Source organism: Rissa tridactyla, chromosome 9 (genome assembly GCF_028500815.1).
Source record: "Rissa tridactyla isolate bRisTri1 chromosome 9, bRisTri1.patW.cur.20221130, whole genome shotgun sequence".
Taxonomy (NCBI): Eukaryota; Metazoa; Chordata; class Aves; order Charadriiformes; family Laridae; genus Rissa; species Rissa tridactyla.
In genome coordinates, this window is record NC_071474.1 from 23363775 (window position 1) to 23389485 (window position 25711).

At 40.2% G+C, this 25711-nt stretch overlaps 1 protein-coding gene across 10 annotated transcripts in view; it reads left to right on the forward strand.

Moving 5' to 3' along the window:
* The window catches only part of NEO1 (neogenin 1), a 214340-nt gene that overhangs the window by 83936 nt on the left and 104693 nt on the right, over positions 1-25711 (forward strand). For all 10 annotated transcript variants that reach the window (XM_054214166.1, XM_054214173.1, XM_054214172.1 and 7 more), the window contains exons 3-5: positions 2711-2986; positions 7137-7290; positions 15606-15742. In XM_054214166.1, coding sequence (XP_054070141.1) covers positions 2711-2986; positions 7137-7290; positions 15606-15742 — 567 coding nt within the window. The remainder of the gene's footprint in view (positions 1-2710; positions 2987-7136; positions 7291-15605; positions 15743-25711) is intronic.

A 25711-nucleotide genomic window follows, 5' to 3' on the forward strand; every position in this document is an offset into this window, starting at 1 on the left:
GCACACTTCAATATCAAGTTCAAGTCCCTCATCTGAGTGATTGTTTGTTATCCCTTGTTGAAGGAAGAAAGGATTGCAAAGCACTGAACTAGGTATTTAAAAAACAAATTAAAAAATATAGAAAAATGGGTCCTATTACTGTTAAATTCTCAGTGCATTCTTGATAGGTGTTAAGTGATACATAAAAATACTGGGTTGAGCTGTTTGGAAATGAGTGTCTAAAAACAATGTAAAAGAATCATCTTCACAAGAGATAAATGAGAATTTTTCCAATTAGGTCAAACTTATGAAAATGGAAGATAGTAAGTAAGGAATTTCACCCTTAAGCTTGCTAGGCAAAGTGGAAGAGGTGAGAACTGATCTAAAGCATCACAGCCTCTTTTGTGTATAATCGTGACTATGAGGTATCACCTGTGAAGTGTTTTCTGATCTGGGGTCTTGGCTGTGTGCAGTAGCATTGAATTAGAGGTTACGGAACCCACTGCTTCCCAGCAGGCTCCGTTCTCATGCTTGAATAATTGTACTAGGATGGTTTAATTTGTGTAACCCAGAGTCCCACTTTCCGTCTTTTATATTGAAAGCACGGAGTGTACTGACTTTAAAGAAAAAATCATAATATGTACTTGAAGCTATGCACTGTTGAGAGGGAAAGGTAAGATGTTAAGAGTACTGACAGGCTGTTTCTATGACAATATTAATTTTAAGTGCAAGCATAAGAGCAAAAGAAAATTTTACTTGGAGACTATTACTACAGTGAGCAAGCTGTGCCTTGTCCCGTGCGAGCGTGGACCGCACAACCGCCCCTGTGCAAGCTGTAAAGGGAGAGCTGATAATCCAGATAACTGCTGTGGAAAATGGAGAGCAAGGGGACTCTTATTTTTCCTGTCCCATGTTTGTCATTTTCGCTCCTCCTTCCTGTATGCTGTTGCCTTTATTGAACCATTTGCTTACACCAGTAATGTTCTTCAGTGTGCAGTCATCAGCTGGACTGGGTATTTCTGTTTGGAAGATCCAATATGTACCCTGTTACGGAAAGCTGTCATGGAAAACGCTTTGTGGTCGGTTGACCTTGGCTGGCTGCTGGCTGCCCACCCAGCTGCTCCCTCACTCCACTCCTCAGCAGGGCTGGTGGGGGTGGGGGGTGGGGGGCAGAAAAGAAGGAGGAAAACTTTGTGGGTCAAGACAGGGAAATCACTTGCCAGTTATTACAAGGGGAAAACAACCTTGACTTGGGGAAAATTATTTTAATTAAAGTTGGGTGGTTAAAAAACAAAGACAAAAACTACAACACCTCCCCCTGCCCTCTTCCTATTCCCCAGGCTCAACTTCCCTCGTTCATTCCCAGTTCTTCTGCCTCCTGCTCCATCCTGGTCTCCCCAGGGTGGCACCCAGAGCTGCTCTTCCTCCTCTCCTCCTCCTGCTCTGCCCTGGCTGTTGCCAAGGGCTGGTTCTCCCACTTTCCTCATTGCTGTGCAGTGGCTTCCCCTTTCTTGGATATGCTTTCACAGAGGTGCCATGAGCTTCGCTGACTGGCTCAGCTGTGGCCTCTGCGGGGCCACTGTGGAACCAGCCACCATGTCCAGCGCAGAATGTCCTGAACCTCTTCTCACAGAGGCCATCCCAGCAGCTCCCCACTGCCAGCACTGGGACACGGCCACCCAAAGCCAATGTGAAGCCATTCAGTGGACTTTGGGTATCTCTGGAGAATGTTTTCACTCAGAAGGTGACACGTTTGTTGCGTGGCACTGCTGGGCCAGACTGGAAGCGGGAGCTTTGTGTTACGCTGTGGAGAAGTGCGGTTCTCAGGTACACCAGCGTGAGAAAGATAGATGTTTGCATATGAATAAATGCAATTTTTACCTTATGGTGCTATATGTAAGGCTTTTTGTAGCTGGAATCTTCAAAGGGATATCCAGTTTCCATTGAATTTCTGGGAGATTTGATCCTTTAACACTTCAGGCTCCTTTTCATGGTCTAGTTAAATTACTGTGAAGCTAAACCTTTACTTAGACATGGTGACAAAATTGTATAAAATACTTTTTCAACTTTTTTGGCTTAAGTTCTTAACTGCCGTACTTCTAATTTTAAAATAGGAAGTTTTCTAAGTTGACAGGAAAAAAAACCCCTGTAAGTAGTCCTGTAGGCAGTACATGAAGGTGTCATGTAGGCTGTAAAGGTGGGAGTGGAAGGTACACAGAAGCCTTCTGCTGTCCTGGTTACTATCTCCTGAGCGAGTACTAGAGGGCATCTGTGTTCTGCTGCAGGTGAATCGGTAGCTCTAACAGAACACGGTTCAGACTCTCTTTATTCGGATGTACCAGGCAGAGAAGCTGTCTTGATTTTTGCCACTCTTGTGCTAGCTACTCCTGAAGCAGCAGCACTGGAGAAGTGAGCAGAGGTTACCTGCGTGTCTCCTCATGTGTTTGAGGACTCCAAAGACTTCTGTTTTGTTGTTGACACTTGCTTAAAAACAAACTACTTTTGTTTTAAATCAGTACTTTTATTACTAGTTTTGTTTGTTCTTACACCAGCTATGTTTTAGCATTGTGCTACCAACTGTTAGGATTTTTAAAAAGTTGGAGAGCAGCCTAATTTATTTTTTTAAAAGTAGATTAATGAATCTTCACTTGGACTTCAGAGCTTTGGTGTCATCTTCAGAATGCCTCTATTTTTATTTTATTTTTCTAACTCTGTTATTTTGTATTTGCAGGCCTTCCCAGGTTCACCAGTCAGCCAGAATCTTCATCTGTCTATAAAGGAAACAGTGCAATCATCAACTGTGAAGTCAACGTTGACCTTGCACCGTTTGTGAGGTGGGAGCAGGATCGCCAGCCAGTCTTTCTGGATGATCGTGTATTTAAGTTGCCAAGTGGAGCTCTAATTATTAGCAATGCTACTGAAATGGATGGAGGACTCTATCGCTGCGTCATTGAAAGTGGTGGGACCCCCAAATACAGTGATGAAGCAGAGCTCAAGATTCTTCCAGGTACTAATCTGTTTCTCTTTTTAAAAAGTTAATAATTAAAAAATTAGTCAAGCGATAGGAGGGGAACCTAACAAGAATACTTAAAAGGGAACACGTGAGAATCTGCTCTGTTGCATTTTTGTATATTTTAAGTGGAACTAAGTGTAATGTGTGTTGTGGAAGCTGGTGGTTGGGGTTTCTTTTTTCTGGGTTTTTTTTTTTCTGGTTTTTTTTTGGGTTTTTTGTGTTTGTTTTTTTTTTTTTTTTTTTTTTTTTTTTTTATAATGTAGCTTAAAATGAGTGCAGGCACTTAAGCTAAAGGATTTTGGTCTTTGGGAAGACTGACCTGTATCTTGCAGTTGGGAAGCAGAAAAGCAAAATCAGTTTATTAGTGTCTGAGCTCTGCAGTAGTTGGAGATAAGCCGGAGACGCGGACATAATTTTTTGCCATATTTAATGGTTTAGCTTTTAAGGGCTTTTTGGGAAAGACCTCTTTTAAAGAGTCACTAGTAATACACTTCTGCTGTGACGTGTTACAAAGAGGGAACTGACTGTTTGGGGATTTCTAAGTTTCTCAGGCTTGAATCTCGTGTTTAAAATCCCATGTTTAAAATCCCATTGAAGTTTCCAAAAGAAATTGGTGCTTTGTCCCTCACTCTTGGGATGCTTAAGCTCAGGCACTTTCAGTTCTCCCAATATTTAGGAAGTTCTGGTTCTTCAAACGTTGGAGCCTTTTGGGAAGTCTCCAGACCCCAAGAAGGTGGGATGACTCTTTATTTCGAAAGGTTTAGCTGTGCCTATTGTGCAGAAACATTTAGATTATTTTTTTTTATAAGAACAAAAGTCCATCCCTGTTTCTACATTTAGTGTGTTCTGTTTCGAATGACAGTATTGCACAGAGCTGTGTGTCACCAGATGGTCTAATACTGAGTTTTGAAAATTGACCAAGAATAAGGCAGGAACGTGAATCGCACTTTCCCAAACTAGGGAAATTCAGGCTGTTTTGTACGAGTTTTCTTAATTATTTCCAGAACTTTATGCCATCTCCTCTGAATTGGTCTTCGTGTTGGAATTCTGATACAATTTTTACTGCTCTTGGAGAGCTGCCCGAGAGGGCTGCTGAATTTCCATCTTGGGAGGTTTTTGGGGCTAGGCTGGGCGACACCATGCTTGGCCTGACCTCGCCTTGGCAGCAGGTGGGCTTCACACAGGTGGGTGCACTAGGTGTCTTCAGAGGTCCCTTGCAATGAGGACCTCTGTTCCTCATGACTACGGCACTTTTCTATTTAAAATACCCCAATTTTACAATTGCGGCCTTCCCTCTCTTACAATGGCGGTATTTGCTAGGCTTTGGAAACTAACTGTGCTTAAAGTGGGAAGTTGTTTCATTTAGTTCTTTAGCCTTTCTGAAAAGAAAGGCTCATCTTTTCTTCTACTAAGGATATAGTTTTTGAAGAAGGACACTTTTGGAAAAGACGCTTAATTGGACTATTTTAGTTTGGTCTGTGTTCATTTTCTCCACACCCTCAAATGAATTCTTAAGACTTTTTCTGATACTTGGCAATTAAAGATTTGCTGATCAAGTCCCATATTGTGTTAATCTTTCAAATTCTTTAGCTCCAGATGTAATTTACTTGCTTTTGTAATGTTTTGCTGAAGGTGATTAAATATAACACTATTAGGGAATACAAATAATGCTGCTTCCTTGCTTGATCATGACTCTGAAAATGTTGATAGTTTTGTGAAATCCCTCCCAGTGGTTTTTTATATTTTAAAGTGGGATTAAACTGTTGCATGGAAAGCTCTCTTAATCTTGAGTGGCCCCATAATTGATTGTTTAGTCTGAGATGTATTTGAAAGAAGGATTTGTATTAATCTGTTCTTCATTCAGTTTATTGCATTTTTAAATTGTTATCTGATGCGTGCCTGACAGCGACCCCACTGCTTTCCTTCTAAATCTTTGAAATACACCCAACACACACGTGCATTGCACAGATTTGCATCCACAGACAGCGGCCTACTTTTTCTTATGGTGAGCTTCTGCCTTTCCTCTGCCACCGAGCAGGAGGATACCTTTCCAAGCTCTGCTGCTTAAAAACACATGCTTTCAAATATAGGAATGCAATGGGAAAAAAAAAAAAAAAACAATTTTTGAATCCAGTTTCCACTGACCTGAGAACTAAACTCCTTTTTGGGAGCTTGGAGCATTAATGAGTTGTGTCTCCAGTGAATCACACCGACTCCTCTCCCTGGTGTCATGATTGCTTGCTGGCAATCTGTTACATACATTTTCTGCAACTTGGCTTGCTCCGCATGCCCCTGTGGGTCAGTCTCACTGCGTTACCCGCCTGTTCACACGCGGTCTTATTTCTGGAGCAGGCAGACTAGTTCCCTCTGACAGGGAACGTGGGCAGAGTCGCTACGATACAGACAGATGGTGTGATCCAGGATCGCTCTCAGTTTGGCTCCCTCTGCCCGGGACAATTCTGAAACGTGATTTCCATCGGGCCTGGTTCTCTCAAATACCTTGGCAATGTCATCGCATTAGATCTTGGAGCACGTGCATGCCCTTAGCGTAGTGCTGTAAACGCTCAGTTATTATTTTTAGTGCTTTGAGCTGAAGAATACCAAACCTATCAATTTTCAGAAGCTGCTGTGAGGGGAGACCTGCACCCCAGGTGAGACAGGGGCCGGACACTGTGTGTGACAGGCACGGAGTGGGCTTCAGCGGGCAAAAGTAGTGTAGGTACAGAATAGCCTGCCCTCATTTAGGGGGCCAAAAATAGCTTGTCTAATTCTGGAGCTTGCTTCTTATCAAACTTGTAAGTGCACATTTGTGACCAGAGGAAACGGCCTCAAGTTGCACCAGGGATGGTTTAGGGTGGATATTAGGAAAAATTTCTTCACTGATAGGGTTATCAAGCATTGGAACAGGCTGCCCAGGGACGATATGGTGGAATCGCAATCCCTGGAGGTATTTAAAAGCTGGGCAGACGTGGTGCTGAGGGACACGGGTTAGTGGTGACTTGACAGTACTGGGTTAATGGTTGGACTTGGTGATCTTAAGGTTCTTTTCCAACCTAAACGATTCTATGATCTGATTATTTAGAATACAGCAATTAATGCAGCATAAATACTCGGGGATTGTGCAGTTGGCAGAAAGAGCTACGATAACTAACAGGGTAGAAAAGCTGTGGCTGGTGTGTGGGAACTCGTTTATTCTCATTATGGTGCGAGGTACGTGCTGAAGTTACTGTAGAGGCAAAGGGTACAAACAGCATGTTTTGCCCAGGTTTTACTGGGGCCCCTTGATGAATTGGTTACAGTTCTAGTTAAAATTGATTTTGGAACCTTTTTCCTAACGTTACATTTTGAGGAGTCATGGATATTTTTAGTAAAGTAGAAAAATAGCCTTTTGTTCTGAGTACTTATTTGTGTTAGTTTAGTTCAGAGTAGGTTGCTGGACAGCCGTTATTGGTGGGCATGTTTTCAATTCTCGCAGTCAAAATGGCCTTTTCCTGTAGTAAAAGGCACTTTGCTTGTGCTTGTTCTTAAGGGAGGGAGGAAAAAAAAGAACCAGACCCCTCTCCAGCCCAATTCAAAGCAAAACAAAAACTAATTCAGAGGATTTACCATTTCCATAAGGATGGGAAACGGTGGTGGATTTTTATTTTAGTAGAAATCTTGTGTTATTTCAACATGCAAATGATCTAGTTATTTTATTTTGCTTAGGGTTGACTCTCAGCTGCAGCAATTTCATTCCTTACTGTGTAAAAGCACTTTCCCAGGCGGGTACCTGATGGAGTCAGGTGATTGCAGAGGTTGGCTGTCCGAAGTCAAACCTATACCTTTCTTTACTAAATCTTGGCAAGCTCGTGGAAGTTCCAGTTTCAGGGCCATAGCTTTTAGCTGAAACTATTTCCCAGGGAGTCTGAGGAGTTGGAATCCCAGCAGTGTCTGATTTGCCACTTGTGTGTGTCTGGAGGAACCAGTGAAGAGCTGCTCGTGTGGGAGGCTGGGAGAGTCTCTTACAGAAAGTCGGTTATGGAGCTAAGGTGATGCCTCAGTCCTGTGAAGATGCAGGAAAGAAATTGGATGTTTCATTCGTTCTTAATATGATCTTCCGATTCTGCGGCTGGTAACAGCTTTGTCGTTTACAAAATGTTTGCAGATCCCGAGGTGGCGCAGAAGTTGGTGTTGGTGAGGCCGCCCTCTTCGCTTACCAGGGTGACGGGGCAAAGCGCCGTTTTCCCCTGTGTTGCCATAGGATTTCCAACTCCATCCATCAGGTGGACAAGAAATGCAGAAGAGCTTATCACAGAAGGGTGAGTAATGGCTAACGTGTTATTTTTATATAGTGGTAAGAATCCAGACAGTTACAATTTTAGATGAGAGCACAATTTGCTTTCTACTTAATTTGAAACCAGGAGAACAGAAGCTGGTTTTCGGCTGCTGGAGGGCTCCTAGACCGAGTGTAATGACAAAAAGATAGTTCATGAGACTCGTGGAACAATCTCGTGGTATTTTTTTTTTTACAGACACCTGAAACCAAGAAATCTGATTTGAAGCAGAAAGGTTATTAAGAATATATTACTTTTAGATTGCCACTGGAGTAAAAGAAGCAGTTAAGGGAATGAGGACACTGCAGAAAAGCTAAGACTTCTTCATGTTGGCACATTAGGTGTGCGAAGCCCTGCAATTGCATCACTCTCTCTGCTGTGAAAGTGGCCAGTATGCCTCTAAATGTTCCGTAAGAATAAGCGTTTAGAGCAGAACTTAATAATTTCTCATTAAAACGGAATATTAAAATGTTAGATGTGGTCAATAAAAACCTATGGGCTTTCAGGAATGCAGTGAGTGAAAACTGTTATACATTGTCATTGCTGGTGTATTCATTCAAAATAACATGGTAGAAAATATGCATAAGAAAATCTTGTCAAGAAAGGCTATCTTTTTGTCCATCTAATAAACACACTTACTAGAAGAAGGAAATTGCAAATGGATACTGGAATGTTCTCAATGTCCCACAAAGTCGATGGTGAGATTAATGTAGAAACAAGTTAATCGTGAAACAATGAGTAAAGTTACACGGTGGCACGGCTGATACAGAAAGCAGCTGAAGGAATATGCAAGTCTTTCTGCAGTACCAGCGATAGCAATATATTTCTTTTTTGTGTCAGCCCTTAAATTAAAAAATCCAGGGGCTTGTAACGTGAACTGTCTTTATCTGGAAAATGCAAGCTCCTGCGGGTAGTGACTAACGGTTCTAACACCACTCAGAAATTGTGGTGATGTCAGCCTGATGGCATATGATTTAGATTCATTTTTTGTAAATACAAGAAATCATTCACGTACAAAGGATGGTACAGACTCATTAGAATTGCACAATCAAATGTGATGAAATGTCAGCATAAATGTGCCTGCAAGATCTTAATTTGTTTTTCTCGTCTGTAAAATCCTGTCATGTCGTACCTTTATAAACTTTTGCCCCCGGTTCTCTAGCTTATGTCACATTCAGTGCACAAAGAGGTTAAAGCTCACTTACTAAAGATCTCTCCTTTTTATTTTCTTCTCATTTTTTGATATAGAGCCCAAATTTTCAAATCCTGCTGTGAATACAGTGCTGTCAATTCCCCTATGAGCTTTTCAATGCAGGTTGTCACAATAACTTCTGAGGGCTTCCCAAATGTTTTTTTTCTTTTCAAATTTCAGTGAGAATTGTCAGAGAGCTGAGCAATAACATTAGTAAATATATTCGATCTTTATATGTGCACAATTTGAACCATGTAGGACCTCATATTTCAGAATATTTACCCTTAGTTCTCAGCACTGTGTCCCTTTGTTAGAAGAATGGGTCCACAGTTTTACTAAATGTTTCCCTGTGAGCTCTGCGCGGCCTCTGCCAAGCCCGGGGACAGCCTGGCCGCAGGCACCTCTCTGCTCCTGGAATCTGCTGGTGGTGGCATCCTCGGTGTGTGTATTCACCAGGGAGGGTAACGCTGAAGAGCCAAAGAAATGTTCCTCTTCCATTTGAAATAAGTGTTTTCTTCTGCTCAAAGATAGAACCAAAGAGGAATAAATAAAGGGTTTGAACAATGAAAATTTGTATTTCTTTTGACTTACTGTTACTTACAGAACTCTTCTGGTCTGGCTAAAGACGAGTGAGTCAAGTTACCTTGCTGATGAAATTGATTTTTTTAAAACTTTAGTGTTGTTTTTCTTATTACAACACTTAGCTTTTTTTTTTTTCTTACAATGAAATACGTGCTTATTATAGAATTTACTTTTAAGGTAGGTAAAGGAGCAGACTTGGTTTGGTCTTTTTTTTTCCATTCTGTAGGAGTAAGCTTCCTTCATTGTTCATTAAAGTAATCAAACTGTGCCGAAACTCTTAAGTCTGCTACTCCTGACTGTGGCTTGACTGAGAAGAGATTCAAACAGCACATAACAAAAAGTTCTTAAACTCCATTTACCTCAATACCTGTCGTATTATTCTTTTGAAAAGAATAATGTAAAATCTCTAGAATTAAAAATTAAGATTCCTTGTTAATGTAAAGCCTACAGTTAGCTGCAAAATAGGTATCTTGGCTTGTTACGCATGTTCTGTTACTTCAATTACAAAGTGGATCACTTTTAATTTTTATTAAAATCCCCTTGTGATATAAAAGTAAGACTTTTCTTATCAGCATGGCTTTTCGTTGTCCCAACAAAAAACTGATCCTTTTCATCTGGACGGGTTTTAATGTAACTTCTGCCTCAGAAATGCTCTTAAATCATGGTTTTTGTCTATACACACATACTACAGACATTAACATACGTATAAGTATGTATATGCACATGTATAGACATATATATATTGATAGATGTCTCTGGGTGTGTAGGTATGGGGTTAGGAAACAGAACTGGGATAGCATGGTCAGGTATGGCCCAAAGTCTTAGCCCTTGTTAAATGGTTTAGGCGCACAACCGTATTTTTGCTTTTGTCTTTTTAACTGTGACAATTAATCTAATACAAGATTCAATGTTTTTCTTTCAAGCTGTATTGCTAAGGAGAATATGTGTAGGAGCCTGTATCTTTTTTTTTTTTTTTTTTTAGGATTGGGAGTAGCGGGGTTTTGGAATTAAATATTTGTTGTAAGACTTGAAAAAAAAGGGAAGATGTTTAATTCAGATGGAGTATTTGTCAAAGACAAATATAAGATTTATGTTAATGGATAAATATGAGTAAATTTAATGATGGCAGCGTTGGCACTTGTTCAGACAAGCAGCCTGTAATGCAGTATATTGTGAAATTAGCTTGCTGCGATAAAATATTTTCCAACTAATTTGAGTGAAAGAGAAGGAAGCTTTGAGTGTTGAGCGATAAATTGGTGAAGTTAATGCAACGTTAGAGGTTTCCATTGTACTAAAACTGCTGCAGCTTCAAGGAATACTCTCAGAACTTGTTGACTTAAAGATTTCAAAGAAATATAAGCGACAGTTAGTCTGCCGACGTTTTGGTTCTTCATAAAGAAGTCCATCAAAGACTCTGAAATGCCCAGATTCCACCAGGACTTGGGGAAGTCTCAGTCCTCGGGAGCTGAAGAGTAAGGAGTCTATTTGGAGAAAGGCTCGGTGCTTGCACCGTCGGTGTGCCCTTCTCCAGCATTGCTGGCTGGCTTCCCTCACCTCCCTCGGGACCTTTCTTCCCCGAGGCACAATTTCAGAGAGGAAGCAATCACAAAGTTGAAAATTGGACCCAATAACCTGTCACTGGGATAAACATTTGACTTGTGATGAAAGATTTCATTGAATTGGCTTACTAGTCAAGCTAATAATCTTCATGATATGTGGTAATTTGCTCAGAACGTCGTTGTTTGAATAGAAAGGAAAAGACTAAATTCTGTTCTGCGTTGAGATTTACGGTGCTGGTGCTTGTAGCTCCAATTCAAAATACAAAGTAAGCCTCTAGACTGGGATGTGTTCATGTGCGTGTACCTTGCGGTGTGGGGTGTGCTGCTCGTAGGTCTTTAGGACTGGCACCACGACTCACAGCCACCCCGGTGTACCGGCGGTTCAGCAACGCGCGTCTGTGTTCTGCTTTTTCACTTGGATTTCCTCCAGGAATTCCCAGTGAGTGGTGTCTCTGCCAGGAATGTAGAAAATATATAGAGAAATGGAAGGAAGTGAGGAAAGCCACTGAAGTGTAAAGCTATTTGAATAAATCTTATGTCCTCTACAGAAAACTTTCTAAAGTAAAATTTACCGCATTGTCATTATCACCTGATATAAAAGGCTATAATGGAAATGCTATATACAGCTTGGATAGTTTTCAGATTTTGCTAACTTTGAGCCTTTCATTTTTTTTTTTTTTTTTAATGTCTGGCTAAGGATCCTACCACGTGAGGGTCTGTTCGTTAGCAAATGCAGGAGTATTTTTGTGCTTTTGATGATTCTGAAGTTGAAAAGTGAAATTTCAGTGAGGTGAGGTTTTTTTTTGGAGCTTGGGAAATACGCAGAGAGTTTCAAATGTTTGGAAGATGAAGTTCTTCTTTGAAGCCTTCCCTGTGTGTTGGATCGATATGTGCTCAGACAGCATATATTGTGTGTCTTGAGTTATATTCGGACGCTTATATGGAAGAAATCACAAATGCACATACCACAGTAAACGAGGTGGTTAATCTGAAAATAAACAACTGAAAAGACCCTGAACAGTAACATTATATTTTAATAAGGCTATTGAAGAACAGCTAACTCTTTGGTGTTATTGGGCTGTTCCATTTAGCAAGATTTTATGTCATTGACAAATTCCTGGAGTAATCTGAGACACAGTCGTATGGTTAATCATTTTCTAAAGTGAGGAGATCGCAAAGCTGAGGTTGCATCTGCGGCACTAATTTTATGCTGTTGCTGTATGCATTCAAATAAAGCCTTTAATTATATGATCACATACATATTTTTAATGTAGGTTTTTTCCTTCATATTTCACATAAATGTGTGGTGTTTTTAATTATTACATCTCATTGTTTGCCAGGCGCTCCGAGTGATTTGTATTAACTGAATTGTGCTTGCCCAACTCGGTAAAGGTTAAACATAGCCGAGTAATTACGGAGATTTTTCTGGTAGTAGATTCCACAAAATAATCTAATTTGCTGTCTAATTTTATCTGCTGTACTTTACCAAGACTGCAAATAGATTATAAGATGTTTTGGGAATAGTAATTTAAAAGAAGGGGAAAAAAGAGCACCAAAACCTGAGGGTATAACTGGCTGTTTGAATCCAGTAAATTAATAAAGGCTCACTATGTTTTGTGATAATGAACTTAAAAAAACCATGCGAGTTAGGTATCCAAAGTAGCTCAAGTAATTGTACGTTAGGAGTGTGTAACTGAGGGCTGTACAGGATGCATATAAAAAGCTTGAATTTGATTTTGCTCTTCCCTGACATTTGAATGATCAATCTTTGCTGGTTTTAATGACACTTTAAATTATGTTACCGCTTTTATATTAAGCTGATTCTTTGTCTCCAGTGTCTGAAATCTGATTGCTTCAGTCTTGTGGAAATGCTTCATTGTCCTTACAAAATTAAGACATTTTACTTTATTACAAAAGCAGTTCTGCTTTAAGCCGAGAATTCTTCGGCAGCTACTGCTGCAGAAGGGATCACCAAGGAGGCTGACACATTGTTTTCTTCCCTGTTTTCCACAGCAGGGAGCTTGTCTTGGATCACATGTTGGTAAACTCTGAACTCAACTCTAGGTTTTCTTGAGGAAAATAATCAAAGAGAATAAAAAACGTTGCATGTAATTTAGATGGCTGAAAACTACATAACCTTGTTTCTTGACAAAAAGGAGGATTCCGTAAATGCTGTCACGTTGCAAGTAGCGTGTGAGATCCTATCCCACAAACTTGTGTTGCCTAACGTGACAACATCTAGTAATTTTTTATAGTTTTAGTAACATCTTAATTGCTGGTTATTAACGATGAGTCTCCTGTCTCACCATGCATGTTACTTCACTTTTCCAGAGGGTGGCTCTGGGAAAAACAAGCATCGTTAAGGCACGTGTTCCTTTTAGATGAATAACTGTGGAAACTGGTAGATATTCAGAAAAAGGCACTATGTGTCATCAAAATTACACTAAGAGTCTGTATAGCCTTTTGTCATTCCTTTGCAGTTATGCTAGTCTCAGCTTCTCGCATCCCGTCAGTCTTTTCTGCCCAGCCTTCCTTCCTGGTTTGTCTCCTGATGGCCAGCCATAGACCTGGCACGTTGACCCGCTGGCTCCGGTTCTTCCTGCATTCGTCTCAGCCTTCAGCAGATTATATGCTACTCAGATTAATTTAATGTGCCACAACTGCTAGAACAAATAATCAAAGAAGCTATTTTGCATAATAAAAGGAGATACAAAACTGCAATATGTGGATGTGTCGAGGTCCAGACTTGTCTTAGTTGTTTATTTTTCTTTAGGCATGGTTTTAGTGCAGTCTTAACATGTCTAATGTGCCGTTCCCACAAATAAGCTCCGGTGATGTTGTTACTGTTCAGCTTGACGATGTTTGGAAAGCTTTTCTGTGTTTGTGGACTGTTGATGTCCAGATGCAGACAAAGAGGATCAAGGATTGGGAAGAGCATTGTTTTCTTACATTTTTTTGGATGTTCTCAGAGATTTCTCAGACGGTCAGGTTTGCCGTGGAGGTGGTGTGGTCCAACGCGTCTAGGTTCAGTTCCTTTGTGCTAATTTCAACAAATTTGTGTGATTTAAATCTAATGAATTTACCTGGATAGAATACAGGTAAATAAAATACAAAAAAGTGGGAGAAGAGGGGGGTAAAAAAGCAATACGGTTTTGGCAGCTTCTGTTCTCATGTCCTTTGTACGGAGTTTTCTTGCTGGAGATGTGAGATGGATCATCCTTCCCTATTTTTAGTTAGCACTAAAGCTCCTGTTTTATTTCCTACAGATTAGTCTTTCATCTGATCCACAGTAGGAGGCTTCTGCCTTTTTTGGCTGCAATGACAATAAAATTCTATCAAAGTAATCCAAGATACATCTTACCATCTCCTTACTTTCTGTCCTTGAATCACTGTTGAGTGGTTCCAAAAAAAGGTTTAATGACAAACTTCTTGCTGTTTTCCTCTTGGCTAGAACCTGTTTGCAGTGCTGGTCATGTACTTCTCTACTATTTCTTCAGGCGTTCCTCTCTTTAAAGCTCCTAATATGTTTTTTCAAAATTACTTCTGTCTTCACTCAAATTTCTCACACTTCTTAGAACCCAAACTTTTTGTAGTCCTGCTGTTAGTAGGTCATGGAAGCAGGATCCCTTTCTTTATGCTATACCTGGGTAGGACATCTCCCTGGATCCTTTTAAGACTGGTTTCTTTCACGTAATTCCAATAATGATTTTGTTTGTCCAGATTTTAAATGTATGGAATCAGAAATTTGATTAACAATTATAGTACTATCATAAATTGATATTAATGTGGTAATTAGTTAGGGGAGTCAAAAGTCTTTGTGTCCTATGAATTTACCTTTCCAAGAAGGTAAGATGGTTCTACTGATATAATTCCAGGAAAATCTCAAATGGAGAAAGCAATTAGGTTGATTTTTGTACACTGGCCACTCTATAGAGACCAAAAAAGTTAATTGTTACAATGTGCTATTCAGATGATATTTTTGAAAGAATTCAGTCCATTTTTGTCTGCGAAGCCATTGCTCAATAATGCCGGAAAGGAAGCCATAAGGTAGACTTGCTCTTTTTTTTCAGCTGCAATTAGGAATGGTTCTGGATCAGCATCCAGTCATGGTTTGTTGTCTCAGCTTGGAGTTTTTGGTAGTGTTACTGGCTCTTCATTGTGGATGCTTGGAATGGTGATGAATCTTGGAAAACCCTTGTACAAATTTGTATCATGTAAAGGAGAATGATGGCTGCAATGGGAGAAGAGTGCTGCGGGTGCAACATGGAACAGAAAATGCTACGTTTAGCTACTACGTTTAGCCTAAAAAGCAGGTAGTTTATAAGGCCTGAATTGTAAACCGTCTCTCCGCCCTTTCTAAGTCAGGGGAGAAAATTCTAAACAGAAACTTTGCCAACTTGTTGAATTTATCTTTTGAATTTTGTTTAACCTATATCTTAGTCTGAAATCTTACTGAAATGGTTATCGTTTAATATGTGAACTCTACATTATAGAATATACATTGCTGTTACTTATGTTGTACAGGCATAAGTCTGATGTGTTGTAATTCAGTTAACTTTTCAAGTATAAGTCATTTCCACTGTGTCTGCAAGATGTTTGTGGGTTTTGGGTTTTTTTTATGATGTGGTTGTGTTATTTCACTTCTCTTAGCTTTTAGTTCCTGTTGTCTAAATATCTTGGATCACATTTAATTAAGAACTGAAGCTGAAAGTGCAAAACGATGAGCTGCTCTTGCAGACTTGATCTAGTTGAACTTAAATGTGAAGCCCAAATATGGAATTTAACCATCAAGTTCAAATTTCCTTGCTAACATGGCTCCTTGTAAATGGCACCCAGGAGTATTACACGTAAACAATTCTTTGGGTTTTGTAGCTATTTCAGGTAGAGTGTTCGTGTGTGCTTCTCTGGTAACACTTCATTTAAGGCAATTTTTCCATCAAATCACCCGTATGTCCTGTTTTGCGCAGCTATGAAAGACTACTTCTGCTTGCGGGAGGCAGCCTGGAGATCAGTGATGTAACAGAAGAGGACGTCGGGACGTATACCTGCATAGCCGATAACGGAAACGAGACGATTGAAGCTCAGGCAGAACTTACGGTTCAAGGTAGGTCGAATATTTAATTTTCAGAGAAAACAGATCTCCAGATGACTTTTCATAAGAGTGTTATTGTGTGATCAGTTAAAGACCCCATTGGTTTTTTGCTCTGTTTAAAAAAAACAACCCCACCCCAAAAACCCCCAAACTGAAACAAACAAAAACCCCCCAGACCTTCAAACGCCCCTCACAGTTCTCTTACAATGTGTTACTCTGAGTTATTACTCAAACTGCTTATAATTTTATCAATATTCAAATGAGGAATTTGTTTATATCATGCATCTTGAGCATGGTTAAACACTGCTGTATATGCTCTTATAATATTAATTGTGGTCACTGCCATATACTCTTATAAAGGATGACAAAGGTCACAGTGTGGCTAATCACATCTGAAAATTGACCTATAGCACTACTACTTCAGTTTTCCTTGAAAAGGACATATATAAAGTATTTTTTGTAATCCTTAAAATATACTGTTATTTTCAAGGAGCTTGACAGAAGATAAAAGCTGAGATTCTTATTTAGTAATACACTGATTTATTGTGTGTATAACTGTCTTCCTTACTCTTGAAAGCTATTTGTACTAGAAACAGCAATGAAATGTTGATTCAAAAACATCTTAGGTAACCTTGCAAATAAAGTAGATTTGTTGTGGAGCAGGGGAAAAAAAGGCAGAAGTTTGTTGTCTTGAGCTTTCTTACTTTTCATGAAGAAATCTATCTTTTTTTTTTTTATTAATAGGATCTTTATATTGGTTTAAAATTCTTCTGCTAGAATTTACTGGCATGTGAGAATGGTTCATATATGCAGTATCCTTGTAAGAGCTTAACTGACTTGTTTTACGATGGGTTGTGGTACTAGAAGGTTTGTCTTAAAAATATGTCTGAAGGGATAAATGTAATCACTGGAACAACTATCAGGGAAGGCTTGTTTAGAGATGAAACTTCCATGACAAAAAAAGGTACTGTGTTACATAGTGGGATAACTGTTCTTATACCATGAAGTGTTATGTAAAGGCACGTTAGCAGAGTTCTCGCTTCTTTATCGACACAATGTGTAAAGGTCTTACAAATTTTAGTACTCAAGGCATATATACTTAAGGTGATAAAATTTACATGTCTTAACTTATTTATGAAGTTCCAGGTATGCTTCTGGTGTAGAAGAGTGGGAGAAGGTCAGTTGGGTTTAAAAAAAAATAAATAATAAATTAAATATATATATAAAGAAAGGACAACAGGTTTTCAAAGAAAGTTGGTCATTGAGCTTTTCAGAATTGAACAGCTAAAGCCTTCCTCGTTAGGGAAGTGGAGTGTGGAAGGTTTATATTGGCATCCACAGCATTTCTGCCTTGTCACAGCCGTATTTAAGCATGTCTGTGTAAAATGGAACATTAACAAGGTGCAGAATTTGTTTCCAACCATATTGGGGGGGGAAGTATTCTCCTGGGAGCACATTATCAGTGCTCGCTGTACACTGTTACCTGCTGCCTGTACCTGAAGCTGCACCTTGGCATTGTGTCCCCTGCTGGCTTTGCTTTCTGCACAGTAACTTTGCTTTCTGCAGGTTACTGATAGGCATTTTCACTCCCTCTGCCCTTCCTTAAAAGTTGGGGGAGAAGATCTGAAAAATCCATTCTCTGTAAGGCCTGTGCAAATGCCATGTAGCTCTGTTTTGACTTGAAGTGTTTTGAAAACCACAAATGCTGGTCCTGCAGAAGAAACCTCACGTTTTTCTTACCTTGTGTCTTGGGCCAGAAGAATAAAGATAGGTGCTCTGTCTCGTTAGATACGTCCATGCTTGGTGCTTCATACCACCTTATGATGGTTTTATACAACTCTGTGTGTTTTTAATTCAATTCCAACCTATATATGTTATAGAATTGGCATGAGGCTTTTGAGTTTTATGGGCAATGGCAGAAATTAGTAATATTAACGATAGGGTGCAGTTAGGCAAAGCAAGTCATAGATAAGGCTGAGATTGTAGCCTTAATGTAGGGTATTACAGCCAGGTCACTTGGGGGGTGCAAGTGATCTTGAGATCACTCTTTGCTCCTTGTCTAAACTAATATAAATGATTTGTTTGTTTGATTGGAAAGATTTAGAATATATTCTGCCAGTTCTTTTACGCTGAATTTTCCATATGTGCCTGGCACAAAAAAAAGGGATTTCTTTTAATGCTTGAGTATTAAAATTTATTAAAGATTATACAGAACGCATTTTGGAAAGTTGCATTTCTAATTTTACTACTTAGTTCTAATCTTAATTCTCCTTTCCTTTGAGAGGTCACTGTAGAGAGTAATTCTATTTCTGCATTACTGTAACTTGGTGAAGTGTTGAATAGTTTGAGTAACTGTTATCCAATCACTGTATCATTTTCTTCTAGACTAGAAAAATTGTTGTCTCTTCACACCTAATAACTGTGTGATTTAGCTTAATTTAAGCTGCTTCTGTCGTTCTTAGAAACTAGTCTGGCAGAAGTTCATACAAGAAATACATTTTTGGGGTAATTCATTTCCTTGTCTCATCTATTTTTCTTGAAGCACCTGGAGGGTTTTGTTTGGAGATTTCAGTAGCATACTAGAGGTGGTATGAAGGATGTCCAATTTTTTTTTTCCTTCTATCAACATTTCAGAATGGCAATTCAGTGAGACATTTGTAGATCTCTATTTCAGCGTGAGTAAGGTGGCTTTGTTTGACAGTGTTGGGACGGTTAATGTGAAACGGCATTCCTCTTATCTGAGATTTCCCCGCAGTGCCAGGTGCGGATTGACTGAAACGTACAGTTAGTTAGAAACATCCCGCCTTATACAGTTGTAAGCTTAAATTGTGCACAGAATAATAAGAATGCTCATTAAATGTTACTTCATTCCAAGACCAGCTTTTGTATATCCTTTAACAAGGATATAAACCCCTGGAAGCTCACATGTGTTCTCTTTGTGGTGGAACCAGTGGCACAAGCTGCTGCGCAGCTGCTGTGTTGGACTGATTACTTGTATCCTTATCCCTATTATCCCCCTTCCTTCCTGGCCGTAAGGATGGAATTGCTGACCTTCTGCATTAAAGGGTAGGGTTCTGTGAAGTGTCTCATATTTCTCTGTTAAATTTGGCGCTGTTTTGAATTCGGATTAAACTAACGCAGTTTACTCGGATCCTGTTAGAGACACTTCAAGATATCAACTGTTTCACACACCTAGAGACAGTCTGCTGAATGAGCTACCTTGAGTCACTGGGGGGAAAAAAAGGGTTAGAGGAGCCTTCTATTGCCCTAATGTTTAATTTTTTTAAAAAAAAATTGATTTAATTTCCCTACATATGTTGCAGAAGGACCGAATCTGGAAAAAATGGCTTTAACTGGAAAGGACTTGACTAGAAAAGCACTTAAGGGTCCAGAAGCATATTACACAAACTTGTTTCCTCAGTATCTTTGTCTACAAAGTTTATCTGGGAGCTAGAGTTATGGGAATTTCATTTTATTCAGAGGATGATGGAAAATTAATGGAATATTTTGGCGAAGACTATTCTAAGAATATGCAAAAGGTATGCAGTACAGGTCCTAAGAATACAGGGTAGAATAGTATTTCACTACTGGTGAAAGTAAATGGTGGTGTTGAAAGTGTTTTTAATTGAGAAACCATTTACGTTTTAGGTGGGTTTGGAGGGAAGGAAGAGTACATTTTTTTTATGTAGTCTACATTTTTGAGGAGGACGAAAGAAAGAATTATAAATGAATACCTGTTTTTGTCATCAGTAACATTCTTTGTACCTTTACCTGTGAAACATCTTTGAATTTCACCCGTTGTTAAATGTTGTTATTCTTTGGTATGGTACGAGGGGATCTCTTGAGAAATGTGTAGGGAATTCAAAATACAAAATTGTAAATTACATCCTGGAAGACGATAGGTGTTGGTATGGCTCCTGTCAGCCGCCTGGAATTAGTTCTCTGTACCCTGCTGAGTGGGAGACAGAGCTCTGCCTGCTCTTCGCGTGGCCGTGCCCACTGGAGAGGTGGGCACTGTCTCCGCACCTCTCCTCCCCACAGCCCCTCTGTCATCTGCTGACTCACCTGCTTTTTGTGAGCTCTAAGGCACTTTAGTTAACTTAAACCAGACTTTTTGAGGCGGTTTGAGCTACCTTAGATCATGTTGACCGAAACGGGTGAGGGAGCAACTGTCTGATGACCTCAGCGATGGATCTGTTGGAAGCACAATTTTCAGGCTTTTTCCTTGAAAAGGGGAATATGCACATTACTGCAGTGAGGAGACACCTTGCAGCAAACTCACAAGACTGCTCTGCATCAGAGAGTTACAGAAAATAAAAGTTTCTAGTTACGTGTGTGCAAACAGGAGATTTCATGGACGCATGTGTCACACGGCAAATTTTTGACTCTCTCATCTGAGAAGTGGTTTGAATATGGAAGAGAACATGAAATGTCCTCGGGAAGATCTGTGGCTGAGAGAGTCTCAGCCCGTAAAGCGTAGCATTTCTGAATCCCATCCATGTTGGAGATAGCCTTTAGGGACAAATATCAAATGGATAAAATCTGCATACAGCTTTGTACCTACTCGCTTTTCCTTGAGTTAATCTTGGGCACAAAAAGCGTGTGTCGTCATGCTCCCAGGCCAAGCACCTTGAAGGCACCTGTGCCAGGGTTGGTCACTTCCCACAAAGGGAGGCAAGAATTTGGTGTCTGAAAATCTTTGTTACAAAGCTGAATTTCTCTGAGCTGTGTTGACAGCGTTCCTTCCCGTTGCTGTCAGTGGGAGGAACGGTGCTGGGTACCACACTTATTTACAACATGTGTAATGAATTGAGAGCCCTGGAAAAATTTGTTTTGCTCTCACCAGCGATGAAAGAATCTGTAGTATTTCCGTTAGATAAAGAGTGGAAAGTGATGAAAGAAAAGCTGGGGAAACAAGTAGTAAATGTATTTAAAATGTAGTCAGCTGGCTTCTGTTCAGTCTAAAACCCGCAGCCTGGAAGAGCCATAGTGGCAGTTAAATACTGAGAAGGTTATAAGTTCATTCTTCATCTGGGAAATATTTCAAATTTATTACTGGGCCCAGCACCCCTGGGATTTCTGCAAATGCTGTGACGCGGGTTAGATCACCCTGTGGGCTTCCTGTCGCCTGTCTTGGTACCTATGTTGTAGATAATGACTTTAGAGGGAGTTTTCTCTTTCGGTTGAAATATTTACTGCAGTTAATTCTGAACCAGAAAATAATAAACCACAAAAATTTCCATTTAAATTTTTCCTTATAAAATTGCTGTGGTGGGTCTGAAGACTTTAAAATAAAGGAATCGCTGCATTTGTGTGAGAAGAGCCAGATTTGTTGTCTATGTTACTACCTTTCTATGTTTTTTGTAATTGCAGAAGGTTGGCTCTAAAGTCATCTAGGACAGCGTTCAGCATCTGATAGCGTATCTTAAATACTATGCATTAAAGGCCGTGCTGTGTTAATGTACTAAAATTAAAGGAAAGGTTTATTTTGGGTATCTGTAGTGATGAATCGGAGGTTGCACGTGGCATAGGGTGATCACTACCTCTTTTGTGCTGCCAGAGCAAATTGCATGCAAAAAACAAATGCAGAAGTGTTTTGATAGAATTATCAATTTTGTGCTTTTAAAGGAAATACTGGAAATACTTTCAGTGTAGCTGAAAAGCCTTGTGCTAATGGAAAATCCTTATTCTTGCAAAAAATACACATATTGGAGTGTTGGTCCTGCAGCGTAAGAAAAATTTTCTTGTGCATTCTGTGCAAGGGCTGGGTAGTAATTTGGATAATAAAAGAAAACTAGATAAAGCCTATATTTTGCCTAACCAATAGGTTTTAAATTAATAGTCGGTGGCACAAATCAGATTTGAAAAGCCGATGTTATTAGGACACAGCAGAACTGTAGCTGGTTGGGGACTCTACCAGCTGAAGCGTTCCTCTGGCAGTGTGGCACCTGATGTGGGGAATGGAGGGTCTCTTACACTCGGAGCAAGTTTTGGTGCACCCAAAGGAGGGAAAAAACGGAAGTTTTCACCAATCTGATGGTGTGCTTAGCTCAGACTTTCTGTGAAGTGTTCTGTGACCTTTGTGTAGTTGCTGTTGGAGTAACTTAAATAATTTTAAGTAATTATTTTCCACAAAAATAAATTGTTCTTTGCATCATGCAAAACATCACGCTTTGGTTGCGTTTAAGGATGCTGTGATCTGATTGCTGTTGCCCACTGCTATTATGCAGGGCTTGGGCTCAGCAGAACCTCGCCTTGTAGCTGCTCAGTTTCTAAGACTTGCTCTATTTGGTGAACCATTGTAAATTATTTTGGTATGTCTTGATATTTTTCTAAGACCAGGAGGAACGTTTGTCCACTTCTTGCTATATTTCAGAGGCACGGGACAGTAAAGCTTGTTGAGGAGAGCTTTCCACAATTCTTAGTAGGGGCACAAAAATGTGTTTTCTTTAATCGTATTTCCAAAAAGGATGAATGAGCTTTGCTGGCATTTGGAAGGAGGATTCCCTTGTAGAACTGCAAATGTTCACAATTCGGTGGTGGCGTTACAGAACAACACAAACTGAATGTTGTAACGAGAAGCGTTGGGGAGCCGTCACAAGCAGTGATCTCTGCCTTGCTGCTTCCTCTCTTTTTTCAGTGTTCAAAGGGGGTAACTGCTCCGTGAAGCTTGGGGCTGGGCTGGTTTTCTGCCCTTTCCTGGGGTCAGGGTCGAGCAGAGGCCGCTGCCGTTGGTGCCTTGTGCTGCGCAGAGTCTAATTCCTGCCGTCAGGAGGAGTCCGGGGTGATTGCTGAAACCTGCCCGTGAAGGCAAGGGTTACGTGTGGGCCTTGGAGGGGGCATCCCCTCTGGTATGGACGATCCACAGGTCCATGAGGTGTTCTGTAGGCTTCACAGACTAGGCCCTCATTGCCCTGACAGCTGTGTTTTGGTTTAGAGTGCTGCAGAGGTGTGAGCGTGGTATGGTCTGCTGCCAGAGCTTGACACCCACCCACTGGCAGACCAGGATGAGGAACTGGAAATGGGTGTACCATCCCTGAAGCTCCCGGCACAGGATGTGAAAGGCTACGTTTGGGAACCTGAAATCAATCCCACTCTTTGATCGTGCCGTGCCTGGGAATGTCACACCCCTGCTGCATCCAGAAACATCAGCTCGCAGCACGGGCTCTTCCCAGCAGCGGTGGCTTCCCGCTGCCCAGCAGGAAGGACCATGCATGTGGCATCCCTCTGGGTTTGGACGCTGTCCTGGGGACAAGCTCTCTGGAGCAGCCCAGCAGTGGGTGCAGGTGTGGTGGAGGTGGAGCCAGAGTGGTCTGTAGATAATAACAGAGCTGCAAGATAGGCTTTTTCTCTTAAAAGAGTATCTTTTCTGAGTGCCTGACAACCATTAATCGTGAGATTGCTCTACATGAAACATCTGTAATTCACTAGACAATTCAATTATATTTGGAAAAATTTTCTTTGTGTTATGTGGGTGTTGCATCGTTTTCAAACAGATTTTTGTGGCATGGAAAAAAATGCAAAACAGCCCAAAATGGTTAAGTGCTAATGAGTACAAAGATTAGACCCTTTTGACTAAGTGCCCATCACTGAACTGGGGGGAGGGGATGCAGGTAATGCCTCCAGAACTGCACATTCAAGGAAGATGAGGCTCACTTTTGAATTAAAAAAAAGCTTTGTGATTTATTTTTATATATATGTATTAAAAAAATACCATTAGGAAAGACAAAACCAAATTATCGGTAACCCGTACCATTCACACAAATGGTTTTCCTTGTAAATGTTCTTGAGTAATCCTTGGGGATGATGAAAATGTTACTATACTAAGCAGCAGTGTCTTAAGTATCTACAATGTAGAAACTGATATTGAACTAAGGGAATTGTAAAAGCTGTCTTCTCTTTCGGCTAGAATTTCTAATAAATTAAGATTATATTAACGGGGGTTTGAACCAGCTGCTGCTTTATGGAAAGAAATACTTTTTCCCCCACAACGGCTTTTAAAAAAACATAGGCTGAGGTTGCTATCAATAACTTTGGCCTAGACAATCAGTTACAGAAAATGCATGTTTTTGCCTAAGTTTCATATTTAGATGTATTTGTCTAGTCTCCAAACTAAAAATGTACTTTTTCGCTTGGAGCAGGATTTACCTTCTGCAGTCAGTGACGTGATGAAGTATGTTACACTGCTGATTAGGAGAGAGACGCGTGCGGCAGCACAGGGCAGTCAGGCCTGCATGAGCCGCTATTCCGCTCCCTTTCCCAGGTTTTCATTCCTTATGCTGCTTCCTTGCAATAAAATGCTCCTCTGAAATAATACTGTTGAGGTGGCTTTTTAATTTTGGGAAGGCATGCAGTGAAACCTGCCATCTCTTTTTTCTGTACGTTTTCAGCTTGTTTCTAGATGATGTATTTCCTTCAGATAGTTTGGAACAAAAGCTCTAATTCCCTGAATTTTGTCATATCATGTATATCATGCATGAATATGTATGGTACGCGATGTGAAGCACACCGTGAGGTTCCTTGTGAGTTAGGCAGGAGGAATAATTAATACTGGGTGGGAAGTTCATCCTCTGCACGGCTGCCCCAGTGCTATAAATGATGCATGTTTTTCACCTGGTGATGAAAGGTAAGGCAGTCGGGCAGCACAACTGCCTCCTGCTCTCAAGTGCTCTTGAATACGGTAAGGATATCGTAGATGTAAGATAGACCAGAGATAGACTATAGGGTTTTTTTCTTATTGCTTTTATTCCCTATCAAAAAGCGATGACAGAATTTCAATTTTAAAAATAAAAGCTGAAGGAGTCAGTAGTAGTTTTTAAGTTGCATATGCCAGAGACTTCCCAGAAATTCGAATGTGTGAACTGAGAAGCTCATTAAAATGCCTTCTTCTTCTAAGTGAGAACTCTTTTTATAGAAATTGTGCCCTAAATGGCAAGTATTTTTCTCTATGTATCAGGGTCATCCTTCCATGGTTGATTGGTTGAATCAAGCTTTAACTTTGATTCTTGGATTTAAGGGGTTTAAGTTTTTTCCATTTCACCAGAGGCTTTTGCATTGTTTTTGCACCACCACATTTTGTGATGAAATCTGAGGGTGATGTTAAACTGGAAATGCTGAAGAATACCATGCATTACTGAATTCTCAAGAGAGAGACTGTACCATAAAGTACACACGTACTTTCTTTCAAGTTAAATTTTTATGATAGTTAAGCTGACTCTTATCCCATTGGATAATTTATTTCTCTAATGAGAGTTGGATTGTTGCAGTTACTAGATGTCTCATTATAAAGACTATAGTCCTCGGCAGGGAAGTTTATCCCAAAGTTACAAAGATGAAACAATTCAGTAATTTGTTGTAAGGAGGCGGGCTGTTATCTGTAGTGGCTTATTCCCTACGCAGTCTTGCAGTTAATTATTTTCTCTTCATGACGAGAATAATTTAAAACAAAACCAGCATGGAGTTAGATTCCTCGAGTAAACACAGTTTCTGTAGTTGCGGTGTCGATTTAAGTTAAACATACTGTTTTGCAGTAGATGTGAAGACCTTTGAGGCAGGTGTGATCCGGATAATAAAGCTGTTACATGCTCTTTGGTGACACTTCTGAGGTTCTCTCTTCGGAAAAGTGCTGGAAGGAGCCTGTAACAGAATGTGACCAGGATCCCAAATGTTAGATGGAAAGAAACCAGGCTCTCAGCAGGAGAGTTAGTGGTTAGTAAATGGCAGAAGGAGATCTTTATATTGAATATTTTTCTAAACATCCCAGCTTTCTGGCAGCTCTGCTAGTCTTCTTTATTTTCAAGTGCCGACTCACAGTTTTCTTCCATGGTCTTTGTTTTGCATCCCTAGGAGGTTAGGTGTAGTTTCAGTCTAGTGTAAAACAAAGCATTTTACAAAGTGAGGCCATGAGCTGCTATACTGTGTGGTAATTCAAAGCACCGGCGTGCTCTGGAAGTGGCATTCCACAGCTCATGTGCCTCTGAC